Here is a 19,359-nt window from a genome sequence, read left to right as displayed (position 1 = left end):
GAAACCATCTGACAGGGGTCAGGGCAAGAGGAGGAAGATAACCTCATGGAGAAATGACGAGTGGGGAAGTACAGCAAGGAGGGCGCTCACGGGACAGAGTCAGAGCCCATGCGCAGAGAAGCTGGCATTACTTGGAGAGGTGGTCTAGTTGAATACAGAGTGGTGCACAGGGTCGGTGTGACAAGTCAAAGACTGAGCAGGGTAAGGAGGGCTCCAGTGCAGAGGGGTGGCTAGACGTAGGGTGCCAGGGCCCAATGGAGAAAGGCATACACAGGGGGTGGAATTACAGTGGAGATGGTGAACTTCACTAGCAAGAGCACTGATCCAATCAGTAAATAAATTTAAAACATTGTAAAAGGTAATTTCTCAAGGCAAGGAAATACACAGTACCGGAATTGAGAACATTTATCATGACCTTATGGTTTTATATAGACAGAGAAATAAGTACATACATAAAATGTGTGTATCTACTGTATGTACATGTATTATCAGACTTAAGAAAGTTTAAAAACTTGTAAACTCAGTCAGCAGCTCTGCCAAAATGGCTTCATTGTGAAATTACAAGGTATGGGGGAGTGAAAGGGAGGAATTATGTGCCCCTTACTGTACTAGGGATCATCTGCAAGTATCATCAGGTAGAGAGTCCCTGACCTGAAGAGACTGTAAGAAGAGAATGTTAGCTCCTTTCAACTGTTTCAGAAAAGTGCCTTTAATTCCTCTTTCAACTTAAAAACTAAGAGGACTATTTTTTGTGATCCAGAGGAAACTGAAATCCAAGGTCCAGTCCAGTGGTTAGGTAGTGGTGGTGCATGCTTTTAATGCCAGCACTTGGGAGGCAGAGGTAGATGGATCCCTGTGAGTTCCAGGGCAGCCAAGGCTATACAGAGAAATTCTGTTTCAAAAAGCCAAATCCAAAACAAACAAACAAAGAAACAAACAAACAAAGAAGTGGTTATGAGTAGCTGGGCAGTGGTGGTGCAATCCTTTGATCCCAGCAGTCAGGAAGCAGAGGCAGGTGGATCACTGAGTTCGAGGCTAGCCTGGTCTATAGGATAGTCAGGGTTACACAGAGAAACCATGTTTTAAAAAAAGAGAGAAATAGAAAGAAAAGAAAGAAAGGGAAGGAGTCAGAAGATTAGAACAGATTGATAAAGTTAGTATGAGGCCAATCAGAGCAAGTCAGTCAAACACGGAGAGAAAAAACAGTTTGAATCAGTCAGCTTGGAGAGGAGTTTGAACAAGAACAACTGAGTTGAACCAGCCAGCAAAAGTTCAGAAAGAGTTAGAAAGGGTGAGCGTATTCAACATTAAGTCTCAGAGGCTGAAACCATTTTAGGTCTAGATTAGATTGTATGGAGGCTAGAAGCTTCCAGGACTAGACTGAGGTTAGCAGACAGAGGCAGTAAGCTTCCATCAGGCAAATAAAAGTTACTTTTACAAAACTAGCTCCGCCTGAGTGTTAATGGTCATAACACACAATCTGTCATGAGCACAGTGGCTCATCATGGAACCTACCTGCCTGACTGATTTTAAGGTTTGCTATTAACAGGAAGTAACCACAGTGCTCTTTGTTTTTCTTGACAACCTGTTCCTACTTGCTGTGAGCTATTAGCAGGAGCTCACACATATACAAGAACACAAAAATATCTTCAGAATGTCATTTAGATAGTGCAATCTCATATCATAGGGAGGGAGGGAGGGAGGGAGGGAGGGAGGGAGGGAGGGAGGAAGGAAGGAAGGAAGGAAGGAAGGAAGGAAGGAAGGAAAGAAGGAAGGAAAGAAGGAAGGAAGGAAAGAAGGAAGGAGAAAAAGGTCCAGCTACGGAACGAGTCCAAGTCCTGGCCTAGTGAAAGTAGGAACATGGGCTTAACCCTCAATGGTTTCTCTACAAGCTCAGATGCCTTTCAAAAATGACCTCTGTCCTTTGCTCTTGTGAGTGTAAAAATACCATTTTAGCCAGGCAGTGGTGGCATAAGCCTTTAATTTCAGCACTCTGGAGACAGAGGCAGGCAGATCTCTGTGAGTTCCAGGACAGCCTGGTCTGCAGGGCTAGTTCTAGGACAGTCAGGACTACACAGAGAAACCCTGTCTCAAAAAACCAATACATACATACATACATACATATTATTTCAATATAACAAATGCCATTTACATTAACAAGCATAGAATGAAATTTTTCAGATAGGTATGGTGCAAAAGCCTATAATCTCAGCAGTTGGGAGGTAAAGACAGGAAGACCAAGGCCAGCCTTAGTTACACCATGAGGTTGAGGCCAGTCAGGGCTACAGAATCTGTCTCAAAAAACACCAACCAAAACAAAAAGAAAAACAAAAGTTCTACACACAAAAAAAATAGAGTACTATCAGAGGGAAAGTATTAATATAATTGTTAGATATTTTGTCCTAGATTATTTTTTATGGCTTATTTGTAAAAATTTTTTAAAGAATTTTTTATAGGCTGGGTGGTAGTGGTATGTACCTTTAATCCCAGCACTTGGGAGGCAAAGGCAGATGGATGTCTAGAGCTTAAGGACAGTCTGGTCTATAGATCAAATTCTAGGACAGTCAGGGCTACACAGAGAAACAAAACAAAACAGAAATTTATTTATGCTATCTTATTTGTATGTGTATGAATGCTTTGGCTGTATATCTGTGTACATGTATGCTCAGTGTCCACAGAGGCCAGGAGGGAGCGTCAGATTCCCTAGAAGCCACAAGTGGGTGCTAGGAACCAAACCTGGGTCCTCTTCAAGAGCAACAAATGCTCTAAACCACTGAGCCATTTCTTCAGCCCCCATAAATAGTTTAGATTTGTCTTATTTCCTTTTTCCTCTTCCCCATAAATAAAAAGATTCAACACTGGGAAGTTAAAAAGAAAAGCATTCTAGTTCATTGAGGAATGATGGCTCACATACTCCTTTCACCTCAGACACTGAGGCAGGAACGCCACTCTATCTCAACAAAACAAAATAAAAACAACATCCCCACAAACCCAGAAAACAAAAAACCAGTAACAAATTCTCAGTTAACTTATATGAACTCAACTTATCCCTTAATGACTCGAGTATCAAAATTATCAACAGTATGCAATCTCTATGCATCTTTTCTGTGGTAATTAACTTATTTTATAGCTACTCCGCCTTTTAATTCAATGTTAAAACATTTAAAGATCATAATTTTAAGTCTTATTCATAATTTATTTACAGTAAAACTGAGTCTTGCCAAAGATACAAAACAGTTCCATCAGCTCAAAAAATTCCCTCACCCTCAAGGTCCCCTCTCCTTGGATTTCTGGCCCTGCAGTTTTGCCTGTGCCAAAATTATGTAAATGAAACTGACTATTAAGTAGCTTACAAGAGTCTGACACTTTTAATTAGCATACAGTCTTTGAAAGTCATTTCTGCTGATGTACTGAGCAATGGTTCATTCATTCTCTTACTGTTGAGTGGTTTTCTATGTGCGTGGTATTTCAGTTGTATCCAATTTCAGGCTACTATGAATAAAGTAACTTTTTAATTTATTGGCTTTAAAAAAGATTTTCGTAGTATATATGTATTTTAAATTTTATTCATTTATTTTTTATGTATGTGTGTGTTTTGCTTGTGTGTATATTTGTGCCAAAGAGGTCAGAAGATAACATTAGGTCCCCTGGGACTGAAGTTCAGGCGGTTATGAGTCACCATGTGAGTGCTGAGAATTGAACTTGGGTCCTCTGGAAGAGCAACCAGTGCCCTTAATCTCTGCGCTCTCTCTCTACCCCTGTATGATCTATTTTGATCATATTCTTTCCTCTTACTCAACTTCTCCCAGATTCTACCCGCCCACCCAACTTCATGTTCTTTCTCTCTCAAACAAACCACACACACACCCAAAAAACACCAAAACAACAAGGAAATAACATGCAGGTTATGTTGGCCAACGACTCCTGAGCATAGGCCCTGCCCCCATGGCATGGGTGATACACCCCAAGAATAAAGGAGATTGTAACATGCGTGTATGCACACAAATGTCTTTGTACCGACATGTTTCTTTTTTTGGTTTTTTGAGACAGGGTTTCTCTGTGTAACAGCCCTTGCTGTCCTGGAACTTGCTTTGTAGCCGGGCTGGCCTCAAACTCAAAGACATCTGCCTGCCTCTGCCTCTTGAGTGCTGGGATCAAAGGCATGCACCACTATGGCCAGCTATGTTTCCACTTTGTTAAGTAGAAGTGGGAATACTGGGCTATGCTAGAAGCAGTATATAAAATAAATTAAGCAAATAAAATTAATCAACTAGTAGTATACCATGCAGCTATTTTAAAAATCATTTTAGAAAACAGAAAAGGGAAGTCCCACACTTCCCTTTTCAACCCCATTCATTGAGCATTTCAGTGTCTCTCAGTGTCTGCTTAACTGCTCACTGGGAATAGTGCATTTTCAAGCTGGGCTACACATCACAAACACTTTCAGATCTGTGACTTGGGCAGAAGCCTAAAGATTCTTAATCTGCTCTTCTGGATATAAAGCATAAACAGTGGTAGTTTTTCTTTTTTGTTTCTTTCCTCTTTTTTCAAGTACTGGAGTATATAATTTTATTTTAAAAATTTGAAACATAAAAAATAGTATTTGCTGCTGTTTCTCTATTTTTTTCTTACTGAAGATTTATATATATATATATATATATATATATATATATATATATATATATATAGTTATTATACAGTGTTCTGCGTGCAGGCCAGCAGGGGGCACCAGATCTCATAATAGGTGGTTGTGAGCCACCATGTGGTAGCTGGGAATTGAACTCAGGACCTCTGCAAGAGCAACGAATGCTCTTAACCTCTGAGCTATCTCTCCAAGCCCCTTTACTGAAGGTTTTTAATTAAAGCACAAATCTTGTGCCATTTCATTCCAAAATTTAAAATTCAACTTAAAAAAAACAAACAAAATGCTACTTTTTCTAACATCTCCACAGTACAACTTTTGTACCACATGAAACAAAACTGTTTTAACCATGTGGTACCCCAATGTATATCTCAATTTTCTTGACTTACCAGATGCAGCCAAGGACGAATCACTGGATTTTACCACTAAAACTAAAAGAATATTTATTTTTTTAACTTTTCAAGAATCTTTGGTATATTATAATGAGTATTCTTTTCTAGCTTTATTTACATTCTTCAAAAACTAACAACAATTATCACAAAATAAAAAGACAAGGTAGTTAACAATTTTTTATTCTTTACCTGAAAAGATCCACCTCATGAACAGTAGGTAAAATAACAGATGTGTGTGTATCGGCCTAAAAGATTAAAAAAAGAAAAAGAAGAAAATTAGGGGAGACATCACTAAAATTTATAGAAATTGCTTTCTGCTTTTGTTTTTAATAAAGGGCCTAACAGCGTAGCCTTGGCTGTCCTGGCAATCACTGTGCAGTCCAGCCTAGCCTTGACATCACAGGAGATTAGGACTGGGACAAAGGGTGCGCACCCCCACACCTGATTATCTAAAGCCAAGTATTATACACGATGGTACATGACTATACCATGATAGCAGCACTCAGAAGGAGGCAGAACTGATGCAAATTCAAAGTGAGGCTCATTAGCAAGTTCCTAGGGAGACAGGGCTACACAGTGTTTCAAAAAGACGTAACAAATAAAGGAAAATAACAATACAACTACCATAATCAGAAATCTGTTATCACTCAGTTCATTTTGACAAGTTTCTCTTCTTCCAGGAGCAGCCAGAGAGAGTGGGTCTCCCCAGTGCCCCTCAATACAGCAGAAGAGAGAGAAAAACACAAACACTGTAAGAATTGGTCCAGTGACCAGAAGTGAGATTCGGTCACAACTGGATAACCATTAAGACTAGGATATGTGCAATGAGCAGTCAGTTTTCCTGCTGTTCTGCAGCTTTACTCCAAGAACAGAGGTTGCAGAGCAGTAAAAGCAGCTAGACTATTTCAAATGAAAGCTTCAAACCAAGATGAACAGAAACTGCTTTCAGAAAAATAAAAGTTCCGGAATCTTTTTGACTGAATCTTCTAAAATTAGGATTCCATTGGCTACTCTTCTAAGAGAACAGCTTTTGCTGGAATTAAACTTCTTTCAAAGTATCTACTGTCCTTCTGTCCTCACAATCACAACTGGAGAACTCCAGTTCCTACTGAGGTAGTAACAGCAACATTTCTAACAAGAAATGCAATAAAGTTTATCACCAATTAACTTTAAAGGTAATGGGGTGTTTCAGTATGTTCAGAAATGTATTAAAAGACAGAGAAACTGCATTGTGATCATTTCCGTATCACACTACCTGCTGAGTTAACTGCACCATCTGAGTGGTCCCAGGCTTGTCATGGCATGTGGGAATCCGAACCTTAATGACAAAGAGAGAAAATATTACCTTCATCTGTATGAGATGTGCTCTATCTGGCTGCTAAAAGGACACACTCAGCACTTCTAAAATACATTAGTATGTATTTATGTAGGATCTTAGAATTAAGGGTATTCATTTTTAGTTGGAGCAGAAAGTAGCAAAACCAAAGTTTTCAAGACCACAAACAGATCACTAAAAACCAAGAAGCCAATGTGCTGAAAAACAAAGTAAGGACATCAGCCTCATAGATCCTCCTGCTTATCTTTCCACTCTTTGCTTCATAAATACACACACCCAAACACACCCTCTCAAACCTGCCAAACTTTTGAATAAATCCCACAGGAAACAATGGGAACTCCCAACCCAGTGCTATCAGTATCATTTTTTGTTTGCCCAAAGGGTGGGGAGAAAATACATACACAAACAGCAAATCTAACGAAAGAACACCCTTAATAATAAAACCAATGTCACAAATACTTGAATTGCCAAGAACTTGAGTACATTCATAGAAAACCTGAGAGTAAAATGCCTTAAAAGCAAAACAATGGGTTAGAGACAGAGCTTAGTGGTATAGCATTTGCCTAGCACTTATGAGGCCCTGGGTTCAATTCCCAATACACACAGAGAGAAAAACAATGAAAAGAAACGACAAAAAAATCCTCACTGTAGCAGAAAATATTCCTGGCTAAACATGCTTGGTCTGACATTAAATGGTGTAAGACCATTTAGAGCTGGAAACCAAGGACTTTTCTAGCTACCTTAATTTTCTGGGAGTCACATCCAATGCTACAAGTGTTTTGTTTCTGCTTTCCACCCATATTGCGGAACTCTACGATGATGCACTTACATCTGTGTACATTTCACAGGAGTAACACTGCTGTGCAAATCCTACAAGGTGACATGCCCGGAAGGGCCTGGAGTTGTACAAAAAACTGTAAAGCCGTTTAAACTGTGGTGTAATGCCTCACAGCAGTAACAGTGAAGGCAGTGCACTGCGAAATGTCACCAGGTTGTTAAAAGCAAAACCCATGTGCAAGCATCCTACCAAGTTCTTAAAGAGCAATCAAGTGATTTCTAATTAATAATGGAAAGCTGTTACCTTCATTACTACTCCCATGATAGGCAGATGCAGTGTTTTCCCTGGCACTGGGGCAGGCCATCGGTCAACATCATTACAAGCTGAAAATGTAACAAAATATTTCCTCAATGCAAGTGGAAAATTAAAATATTTAAAATGGGCATTGCAAGTTCTAACTTTTTTAGTAACATGGAAGAAATATATTAATAACAGCAGATAAGGTAAAGTAAAATTGATGAAATATTTAAGTTACATTTCTTTCAGAAATACTGTTCTAGGACATATGTTGGTTAATTGTTGAATGGGAGCTAGAGAAATAGATGGCTTAGCTGTTAAGAGTACTTCCTGTTCTTGTGAAAAACCTGAGTTTCGTTTTTACTACTGATGCCAGGAGGCTCACAACCACCTGCATCTCCAGCTCCAAGAATCTGATGTCTTCTCTGGCCTCCTCTCAGGCTGTGCGTGTGTGCTCTCTCTCTCTCTCTCTCTCCCTTTCTGTCTCACACACACTGATAAAATTTTTTCTAATTAACAAGAAAAACCTGTTGAATGACAAGTAGGCTCAAGGGTAGCTTGCTTTCTTATTTATTTTTGATTTTTTGAGGCAAGGTTTCTCTGAGTAGCCCTGGCTGTCCTGGACTCCCTTTGTAGACCAGGCTGGCCTCGAACTCACAGAGATCCACCTGCCTCTGCCTCCCAGAGTGCTGGGATTACAGGCATGAGCCACCACGCCCAACTTTCACATTTATTTTTTAATTACTGTTTCTGGATTTCCATTCAATGGTGCTTTCAAGAACTACCAGTTCAAAGCCTTATTACCAACTTTAACAGACACCACAGTAGACAGGACCAGATCCCATTCTTGGTATTTATAGCTAAAGATGCCAGACCAAATGTTCTGTATCTCTCTCAAATCATCTAAGTCGTAAATCCTCTGAATATTAACTTCCACTTTATTAAGACTCTGTAATGAAGAGTATATAACTAGGGGCTGGAGAGATGGCTCAGCGGTTAAGAGTACTGTCTCCTCTTCCAAAGGACCCACATGGCAGCTCACAACTGTCTGTAATGCCAATTCCAAGGGATCTGACACCTTCACACTAATGCACATAAAATTGGAAAAAAAAAAAAAAGAATATATAACTTGTGAGGGGATGAAGATATGGCTGAAATGTTAAAAGTGATAACAGCTCTCCCAAAAGACCAAAATTTGGTTCCCAGAACCCATGTCAGGCTGCCCACAATTACTTGTAACTCTAGCTCCAAGCAATCTTCTGGCCTCTAAGGGTGCACAAGCATGTGTGTGTAGACACACACACAATAATAAGTAAATAAATAAGTGAAAACCAAAAATAAATATTAAGAGAGCATACTGTGGGCTTGGAGAAGTCAGTCAAGTGCTTGCTGCACAAAGCATGATGTTTGATCCCCATAACTCATACAAGTCATGGCAATGATGCATGCTTATAATTCAAGCACCAGAAGAGGAAACAGGAGAGTCCCTGGGGCTCACTGACCAGTCAGCCTGGCCTAATTAGAAAGCCTCAGGTCTTAGTAAAAGACCCTACCTCAAAAATCAAGGCAAATGGCTCCTGAGGAACATGACCAAAGATTCACCTCTGGTTCCCACACACAGGGGCATGTGCACTTGCACACACACACACCTCTGAAAACATGTGGACATGCATGAATCTGCACTCACAGACACACATACTAACACACACAGTACACAACTCATATAATATTAAACTTACCTGCTTCCAAGTAAGGTTCATTTTTTTCAAAATACTCTGGTGCTATCTGTTTGAGTACGGTGTGAAAAAAATGAATATAAGGTAATTTGCTGATCAAAACCAATGACTGAGGAAAGAAAAGGGACAAAGGTGTTTTTTTAATGCCTAATGATATAATTTAAGTTTGTCACTTATGTTTTGCATGAACAATTATAATGAGCTAAAATTCAGCAAAACAGTATGGATTTTGAAAGATTTTTTACAGCACATGGTTACAAGAAGATACAAAGTCATAATTGAAGAATGCAAAAAGTTTAATTTTATTATGCTTTACAGGTGGTTCTCAACCTGTGAGTCATGGCCCCTTTGAGAGTCAAAGGACCCTTTCACAGGAGTCTCATCAGATATCCTGCATATCAGATATTTACATTATGATTCATAACAGCAGCAAAATTATGAAATAGCAACACAAATAATTGGGTCACCACAACATGAGGAAGGTTGAGAACCACTGGAATTCCCCACAAACAGACTAAAATATAATGGACAATTTAAAAAGCCAAGTATAACTATTAGTTTTAACTGTTAACTTGAGACCATCTCTAGCCACCTGGGAAGAGAAAATCAATGACTGATCTCTGTATCAGGTTGGCCTGTGTGTGGGAGAGTACCCTGACCATGTTAACTGTGGGGGAGCCACCGACTACAGGCAAAACCGTTCCCTAGGCGGGGGTGCAGACTGTCTAAGAGTGAAAAGAACGGGCCAAGCATGCGATGGATGCAATCGTATGCAGGCAAGTCATTAGTGTCTCAAGCTACCGCCTTTGTGACCTCTCCACAAAACTGGACTACACCCTGGAACCACAGCTAATATAAACCACATTCTCCCCTAGACTGTTCGGGTCAGGGTATTTTATCGGCAACAGAAGCAAACCGAGATGCCGACCTATTGTCTACAACACAGCAATATGGAAAATTAGCCACATGAAGTCTTCCTACTAAAGAAATAACAAACAGTGATGTTTGGCTCAAATCCCCATGCCTGTTACGTTCTACGGGTCAGCTGTCCTAGCCTAGCCACACACTTAAAAATTGCAAGTATGATCACTTTATATACAAATTACACTCATTTTTAAATGTAGTTTTTTCCTTGAAAACTGCTCCTTTTTATTTTTACTTATGTATATATGTGTGGTGACCACAGAGGCCAGAGGAGGCTGCAGATTCTCTGGAGTTGGCTACAGGTGACTGTAAGCTGTCTCAGTGAATGCTAGGAACTGAATTCATATCCTCTCTCTGCAACAGTAGAAAATGCTATTAACTGCTGAGCCATCTCTTCAGCTTCCAAACTAATTTTTATCTTTCCATTCAACATTAATTAGTGGGCACTAAAAATTTCATTACAAATGGAAAAGGTATGTCCTAATAGCTGACATTAGAGTAGGAACGGTTCATTTTCCTTTTTTCATATGATTTATGAAAGACTATACATACGGTTGGAAGCAATAATGGCTAAGATGTTACTTACTGACTCATTAAAAAAAGTTTTCATAGGTTGTAAGAATATACACCTTGTTTATTTTCTCCCTTAATCTAAAATGTCAAAACGCAATGGAACTCTTCCACATACTCACTAAAACACTACAGTTTATTAGGAGTCCGGAACAGAGACAACGAAATTCAATAGTTAAAAATTACAGAACATGGTGGCGCACCCCTTTAATCTCAGAACCCAGGAGGCAGAGGAGGGTGGATTTCTGTGAGTACAGTCTAATAATAATAATAATAACAACAATAAACACAAGCAAAACATAAAAACTCGAGACATTATTAAGTTTAACTATTCCTACTTTGGGGGTGGGGAATTGAGACAGGGTCTCATGTACTCCTAGTTGGCCTCAAATTCCTGATTTTTCTATCTTCACCTCACAAATATTCCTATCTCAGGCAGGCACCATCAAGTCCAGCTCTCACTTTCCAAGTCATAACATAAAACACTTTAATAGTGCACATAAAAATTACCTTCTGAAAGTAGCCTCTTTTAAGAGTTTTATCTCGAACTTGTCGAAAATACACATATCCATAAAAATATGCAGGATCTTTCTAAGAAAGAAGAGACAAAATGTTATGCATGTGTGTATGTACGAACATAGGTATGTATGTATGTATGTACATACGAATATACAGATATCTTTTAACAGTAACACTGGGCTTCCTTAGTAACCCAAGTCACTATGTGAACAATACACAAAAGCTAGTCATACTTTCCTAGCATCAAACAAAAATCAGGGGAATAAAGAACCTGCCAACTGTCCAAAGACTAAAACTACACCCGAGAACTAAAGGTGGGACTTTTCAAACAGCTTATGTTCTTCACATCTCGACTAGCAAACTGAAATCAGAAAAGCATCAAATTCAGTCTTTTCCCCAATTCCACTCTACCTGCACTTCTCAACAGATCAGAACCAGGGCTCACCATGCTATCAGTGTTTACAATTTTTAATGGCATCATTTCCAGAGCAGTAACTGTATAGTCAGTCTCACTCAAATACTGAATCCTATCACTTAAGCTGTTTAAGAAACCCAGCTACATAATAAAATAAGCCCCACCTCAAAAAGGCAGACAATATTGAAATGTTATCAAAGGTGATTAAATATATTAGCTCTAAAGCAATGTTTCCTCTCACATGGGATTTTTCCATGACCACTTTTCCAACCTTTAAGTAAACTGGTAAATCTTTGTCAAATTGATCAAGAAGACAATGCAGTGACACCCTCCTCCCAGAAGACTGGCGGAATCTAAAACAAAATTGGGTATCTCCAAGACAACCTAATGAAAACAAAAGAAAGGCAAGTCAGGATGGTTTCATGTTGACATGCAGCCAGTTTCATTGATATTATAAGGAGAGAACTTTACAAATAATTATAACCCATTTCTTCATGTTTCAAACAAGGAAAAAAAGACAGCTAAAAATTCTAGGACTTAGCCAGGCATAGCGGCACATACCTTTAATCTCTGTACTTGGGAGGCAGAAGCAGGTGGACCTCTAGAGTCTGAGGCCAGCCAGCTTGGTCTATATAGTGAGCTCTAGGACAACCAAAGCTACAAAGTGAGACTCTACCTCAAGCACACGCGCACACACACACACACACAATAAACTCGGGACTTACTCAAGGACTCCTTGCTACTTAGAGGCAAAATGCACATCTTAATTCCTAAGTTTCTTTACAATTTTTCCTACTTCATTTTCCAGGGTCATATTTTTGTCTGCAAATGATGTTGTCTCACAAAAATAAACAAATGAAGCTAAACACATATACACACACCCCTCTTGTTCAAATCTACATCTATACAAACTTTGGTTTTTCTGTTTTGTTTTTGAGATACAGTCTCACTATGCAGCCCTGATATCCTGAATTCTCTATGTAGACCAGACTTGTTTCAAATTCAGCCTGTTTCTGCTGCCCAAGTGCTGAGATTAAAGGTGTGTGTCACCATACTCATTTATATAAATTTAGGACAAAAAAAAATTTAGATAGGGTCTCAGACTGTCCTCAAACTTATTATACAGCCTTGAACTCCTGATCCTCCTGTCCCTACCTCCCCAGTGCTGACATCACAGTTGTGCCATCATGTCATTTTTATGTGGTGTAAGGCACTGAATAACTGAATAAAGGGATTCTTGCTTGTTTATGTGCATTGGTGTTTTACCTACATGTATGTCTGTGAGGGTGTCAGATCTCCTGGAACCGGAGTTACAGACTGTTGTGAGCTCCCATGTGGATGCTGCGAATTGAACCCAGATCTTTTGGTTACGAAGCAGTGTTCTTAACCACTGAGCTATCTCTCCAGCCCCAAATATAGGGATTCATGTATGCCAGGTAAGCACTAACCCCACTAAACTACATGCCCAGTTTCCAAATACATAAACTTTTAAAAGTAGACAAAGTGTTTTGGGATACATGGTCCAGAGATGACAACAACAATGAAGATTATAACAATAATGAAAAACATGAAAGCTTTTACTCTAATAATCAGTGGTTACACTTGAGGAAGGGGAGAATGAGTCAGAAGAGGACTGAGGAGGGTTTGTAGATAATGGCAAAGTTCTATTAATTGGTCCTGTGTGTGTTTTACTTTTCACAATAGGAAGCTCCTTTAAAAACATAATATACAAGATTCAGTAAGATTCCAAGTAATCAACTTACCATCTTAATTATCTGAATTACCAATTAATTTTCAACTTTAATTATTTCATCAAGCCTCTTAAGATGTAAATTTTAATTACATTTATCAGGCAATAATTACTTTAAAAACTATTACTACTCTAAAAATTAGCTTATTAAAACACATGCAAGCTGGTGAAACAGCTAAGCCAGTGAGATGCCTCAGCAGGCAAAAGTGTTTTCCACTCAAGCACGACAAACTGAGTTCAATCCCCAGAACCCACAGATGAAAGAGAGAACTGATGCCTGGCAATTGTCTTCTGGCCTCCTCACACACAGCAGCACACTGGCACATGTGTACCAACATGAGCGTATGTGCACACATATACACAGAGTAAAAGGTTTTATAATTATAGTAAATTAAATTTTACTTGCAGTAAAATTACATACTTGCAGTACTATCACTTGGATTTTCCCCCAGGTAATAAGGTAGATTAAAATATATAATAATGCTCAATATTTTTATCATTACACATGTAACTACTTTTTGTGTTTCCTTCTTCTATGACATTCTAAAGGGGAAAGAGAAACATCACAATCTGTCCAACCTGTCCTGAGAGCCAACAGGTAACTGACTTAATGGCGATTCCAGACACTAACGTTTCTTTGCTGTCAGAGGGAAGAAATGAAAGACGAGTTTCTGTGTGTTCTGAAACAGTTCTGCTTTGTTTCTCAGTCTGAGCTGAACTCACTCTGTAGCCAAGGATGGTGTCAAAGTCAAGATCCTCCTGCCTCAGCCTCTTGAGATCTAGGATTACCAGTGTATGCCTCGCATACAGATCTACTTGTGCTTACCTGTTTAAGCATGGGGAGCAGTGCTCAGTGATATAGTCTAGCTTTGATTCAGTTAAATAAACTTCTATACCAACGGCTCAGATTTTCTCTTTGGAAAATGCTATGGTTTGAATATGGGGAATTCCCACAAAAGGCTCATTAGAAGACTATTAGAAGGCTCAGTTCCCAGCTAATGGCACTATTTCTTGGAGGTTCTAAAAACGTCAAAAGGTAGAACCTAGCTGGAAGAAGCAGGTCACAGGGCAGGTTCTTGAGGATATCTCTGCACTGAGTCCTTTCTGCTTTCTGTCTGTAGTCACAAAGTGAGCCATTCCATTACACAAACCTTCATTTTATGAGTAAAGAGCATGTTATGTGAGGAGTGTGCATGCACACATACATGTGGACACGGCAAGCCCTTTACAGACTAAGTTATGGCCTCAGCTCCAAGCTGTTGTTAAGATTTGTTTTAATTGTGTGTATGAGTGTTAGCCTGCAGGATATATGAGTGGGTTCCACAGAGGCCAGGAGAGGGTGTAAGATCCCCTGAAACTTGAGTTACGAACAGTTGAGAACCACCATGTGGGTGCTGGGCATGGACCCGGGTGTCTCACAAGAACAGCAGTGCTCCTGGCTGCCAGCCCATCCATCCAGCCCCAGCTACTGTTTTTCATGTCATCTCACTGACAATGAGGGCAGATGTTGAAACTGCTTTTCTCCCTTTAATAAAAGCCTCTCTCAAAAGCAAAGCTCTTCAGGTCAGGGTTGTTCAGTCCCCAGGTCTCTGGCCAAACTGTTCATTCAAAAAGTACCAGTGTACCAGTGTACAGCATAGAAGTGTGGAAACAGAAGTGTGTGTACAAGTCTTCAAGTATACAAGTGCACAAGCACCGAAGTGTAGAAGCATGGACGAGTGGACGTGTGTACAAGACAGAAGTGTACAAGTGTGCAAATACGGAAGTGTAGAAGTGCATTAGTGTAGCCTCTGCAGCCACATCAGTTAAACTTGCTACTGACATGTGACCAAATGAATATGTAAGTTGAATACACTTAAAAGCTTTCTAGCAATCTGATACTAGTGCGACAAATTTACAGTTTTATTTGTTTTACTAATATTTCTAAAATTTCCCTTTTCTAATTTCTTAGATTAGATTTTACAAAAGTATTGATCTACACAGACATTTAAAAAAAAAAAAAAAGGTGGGTACTGTGGCACATGCCTATAATCCCAGTACTCTGGAAGGCAGAAGCAGGCAGATCTCTCTGAGTTCAAGGCCAGCCTGGTCTGCAAAGTGAGTTTAGGAAAGCCAAGGCTACACAGAGAAACCCTGTCTCAAAAACAAACAAAAAAGGCCCTTCAAATACTCCAAACAAGCATCATGCATGGAGATAACTTAGAACCCCTGCACAGAAGGAACAATGGCAGCTCAGTGTCCAAAAGGGTTTCCCAATTTAGGAACAGGGACTGTCTCTGACATGAACTCATGGGCTGGCTCTTTGATCACCTACACCTGAGTAGGGGGCAGCCTTACCAGGCCACAGAGGAAGACAAAAGAAGCTACTCCTGATGAGACCTGATAGACTAGGGTCAGATGGAAGGGGAGGAAGCCCTCCCCTATCAGTGGCCTGAGGGAGGGGCATAGGAGTAGAAGAGGGAGTGATGGTGGGATTGGGAGGGGTCGAGGAAGGGGGCTATAGCTGGGTTACAAAGTGAATAAACTGTAATGAATAAAAATTTTAAAAAAATTACAAAAGGCCCTTCAATACAGATAATCTAACATTATACAGTTTATTATAATGTTCTTGTTGCTTGACACAAAATATTGTCTGCAAGCCAAATCTACCCACAACAAGGACTGTTTCTTCCTTGAATTCATAGCTACTTAAAATTCTCTCTACTAAGCCCAAGCTTTTTCCCCTTGACATGTTTAAAATATGGAGCTTACTGTCCTTGAGTGTCCAACAAAACTTAAGTGTAAGGGACACTTCCACTCACATGGTGAGAGTCGTAAATAACGAGGGCACAGGTGGCATGTGCAGCGGAGGTTAAGCACACTTTAAATTCATACCCAGATAAAATTCACGAAAAGAAAAAAGAACCCACCCATGCTTTTTTCTAAAATCACAACGATCTAAGGTATATGTGAGAGGAGGGTTGTAGGATTGGCCAACTAGTTCACTGTGAATTGTAAAACTTTTCTTCTGCATAGTTTTCATACAGCCTAAAATACTTTTTTTTTTTTTTTTTTTTTTTTTTTGTGAGGGGCGGGTATTGTACCATGGTAAGGAAACCTTGATTTATGACTCCAGTCTGCTCTGCTCTTCCACAGCAATAAAAGCTATTTTGGAAATTTTAAGTCAATCTCACAGTTGGCACGGTACTTAAAACTTCCATCTGCAGGACACAGAGGAAAAGCAGTGGTCTGCATAAGCATCATGAGCTCTGGGCTCCAAAATGTGTTCCAGATCACACTCATCTATCTGAGAGACCTGTGCTTTCAACATCTTCTGCCAATTCCACTAATATGTTCCAACCAGGCTTTGGGTAAAATGAGCTATAATTCGTTTGACGGGCACTTTATTAAAAAGACATTTTTAAAAATATGTAGGTCATTCATATGCCTAAAATACTATAAATTTTATTTATATAGATTTACACTTGAATTTAAACTTATTAAAAAAATGACCCAGACAGATAACATTAAATAAATTATTTAAAAGGCTATCAAGTGCCAGATGCAGTGGTGCATGCCTTTAATCCAAGCACTTGGGAGGCAGAGGTAGGTAGATTTTTGAACTCTGCACGTTCAGGGCCAGCCTGGTCTACATAGTGAGTTTCAGGACAACCAGAGCTACGTAATGAAGTCCTGTCTCAAAAACAAAAATAAAAGCAAACAAAACAATATAAGAAGAAAAAAAGGCTATCCAGTAGCTCAGTGACAGAGTTCTTACCTGGCTTGCACAAGGTCCTAGTTTCAATTCACAGTTTTTAAAATAAATAAAATAAATAAATTTAAATTTTTAGGCTGCTAAAATACCATACAATTAACTTTTTGGGAAAGAAAAGTGGAGTAACTCTGCTTTAAGGATTCTGTGTGTGGCCTGAGGAGCTGAGTGCTCTGGTCTCTGTGAGTCCATGAGGCTGCTCTGAAAGTAAAACACAGAGGTAGCCTGAAAGATGTCACTGATTAGGACCACACAAGCACAGCTCACAGGAACCAGATAAAGCAAGCATAATAACAGGCAAATGTGTGCCTGGCTCTATAAGCTAAGCAGATCTCAAGCTTTACATGACACAGTAATCCATTTAACCAACCGCAAAGAACTGATGGTAGCATTCCACCACTATGTTCTTGCATAAAAAATTTGGAGCTACAGAGATGGTCAGTCGCCAAGACAGCCTGCTGCTCTTCCAGAGCGCCAGGGTGGCTCTTAACGGCCTTTAACTCCAGCTCCAGGGGACCTGCTGACCTCTGCTGGCCTCTGACAGCACTACACTCATGTGCACAGACCCATAATCCAATATACACACATAATTTAAAAAAAAAATTTTTTTTTTTTACTGCTTTTGCACAATTCCGGGCAAATTCCTAAGTTCTGAACTAAAAGTAAGCTATACACTCTAAGTTATCAAATACACTATTTTGCTTTTATTGTAAGAATTTATTGTTCTTTGTATGGTTTAACTTATCATACTATAATAGTTACCTTAAGAGCTGAAAAAAATGAAATCAATAATGACAAGATTAGGCATCATTAAACAAAAACTCAAACTCAATGATGTGTTGAACTAAAATTGAGTATGCATTTTAACATGCCATACTGGTTATTTGTCATGTATGAAGACTATAACCCATATTAGCACAAGATTCAAGAGAAACATCTTTTAATAGTTACCTGAATTTGAGTCTGGAAAAGACAGATAGCAAATATTCGTTTTCTGAAAAAGAAAACAAGAGGCATGGATGCTGACATACCCCAATAAAAGCAAGCAAAATTAACAGAAGACTATAGAGAGAAATGTATTTACTTACTTCTTTATCAGTAAGTTTGGAGTGCTGAGGATATATTACCTGGGAGAAAAAGATTAAATTATGTTAGCATATAATGGTTACTTCTGAAATTCTAGTTGGTTATGCCAAACAGTTTTTAAGAAATCACAGTTGGTGCTGTGGTGTCATCTGTAGTCACGCCTGCTTGCAAGACTAAATGAAGAGAATAAATATTTAGAGGAAAAATTAGCTAAAATTTTAAAAATCTCCACCACAGAGCCTATCCTAACCACACAACCTGTTCCTTTAAGTAACTATTATGTGTTTTCCTAGCTTCGCACCTGCAGTGGCCATAGAACTCATGAATGGAGCCCTGGGTTTGATCCCCAGAGCCACATAAGCTTGGCACAGTGGCACATAATAATCCCAGGGTTCTAGAGACAGAAACAAGAGGATCTGATCAGAAGTTCAAGGTCAAGATCTTCCTTGGTAATAGCAGTTCAAGGTCATCCTGAGAAACTTGAGAACTTTTTCTTTAAAAAAGGGTAGCATGAACACAAGTGCTAAGTAAAAAGATGTGGGACGAAGAGCTCTGGTACAAGTTAAGAACAGAAATACTGAAATTCGGGGAACAACGATGTCTTCAGTTTTCAGCACTTTATTTCTTCTAATATTTTAAGAGCTTTTTCTTTCTTAACTCTGGGTCAGAGCTCACACAAATTTGTTTTCAAACTTCTTAAATACCCTTTGCTTCCAACAAAACTTTTTCCCTGCAGCTGGGGCACAGCTCAGTGTTACGAGTACTCGCCAGCATGTAGATACTGCATGTGACACTGTGCTGTATTGTCTTCTAGTAACTTTCTACCTGTTGTTCACATTTTATATTACTGTGGTCAATCTAAATAGAAAGAGAAGGGTGGTGAAGCCAAAGCCTTACAGCACTGCTTAACTGATAAATTTAACTCTGCTTTGAATCACACTTAGTTATGAATTCTGACACAGTATCAGCAAGAAATTGTTTTCTCACCTACATCTGCTGGCACACACCTACTCTCAGAACTACTTGAGAAGCTAAGGGAAGAGGATTTTAAGCTTAAGACAGCCTTGACTACAGAGAGTTCAAGGTTGGCCTAGGCAATTGAGTGAGGCATGTCTCAAAATAAAAGGTAAAGCAAGGGCTGGAGAGATGGCTCAGAGGTAAGA

General features: G+C 39.3%; 1 protein-coding gene across 4 annotated transcripts in view; it reads right to left on the bottom strand.

Moving 5' to 3' along the window:
* Positions 1–19,359, bottom strand: part of Dennd6a (DENN domain containing 6A) — a 117,529-nt gene that overhangs the window by 26,508 nt on the left and 71,662 nt on the right. For 3 of the 4 annotated variants that reach the window (XM_060390744.1, XM_060390743.1, XM_021656025.2), the window contains 8 exons: positions 18,199–18,237; positions 18,062–18,104; positions 11,851–11,993; positions 11,186–11,266; positions 9,185–9,290; positions 7,452–7,531; positions 6,290–6,352; positions 5,224–5,279 (listed from right to left, as the gene is read on the bottom strand). In XM_060390744.1, the coding sequence (XP_060246727.1) occupies positions 5,224–5,279; positions 6,290–6,352; positions 7,452–7,531; positions 9,185–9,290; positions 11,186–11,266; positions 11,851–11,993; positions 18,062–18,104; positions 18,199–18,237 (611 nt within the window). The remainder of the gene's footprint in view (positions 1–5,223; positions 5,280–6,289; positions 6,353–7,451; positions 7,532–9,184; positions 9,291–11,185; positions 11,267–11,850; positions 11,994–18,061; positions 18,105–18,198; positions 18,238–19,359) is intronic. The other variant, XM_021656024.2, reaches the window with a different exon arrangement.

Source organism: Meriones unguiculatus, chromosome 9, assembly GCF_030254825.1.
Source record: "Meriones unguiculatus strain TT.TT164.6M chromosome 9, Bangor_MerUng_6.1, whole genome shotgun sequence".
NCBI classification, from domain to species: Eukaryota; Metazoa; Chordata; class Mammalia; order Rodentia; family Muridae; genus Meriones; species Meriones unguiculatus.
This window is presented reverse-complemented; position numbering and strand designations above follow the sequence as displayed.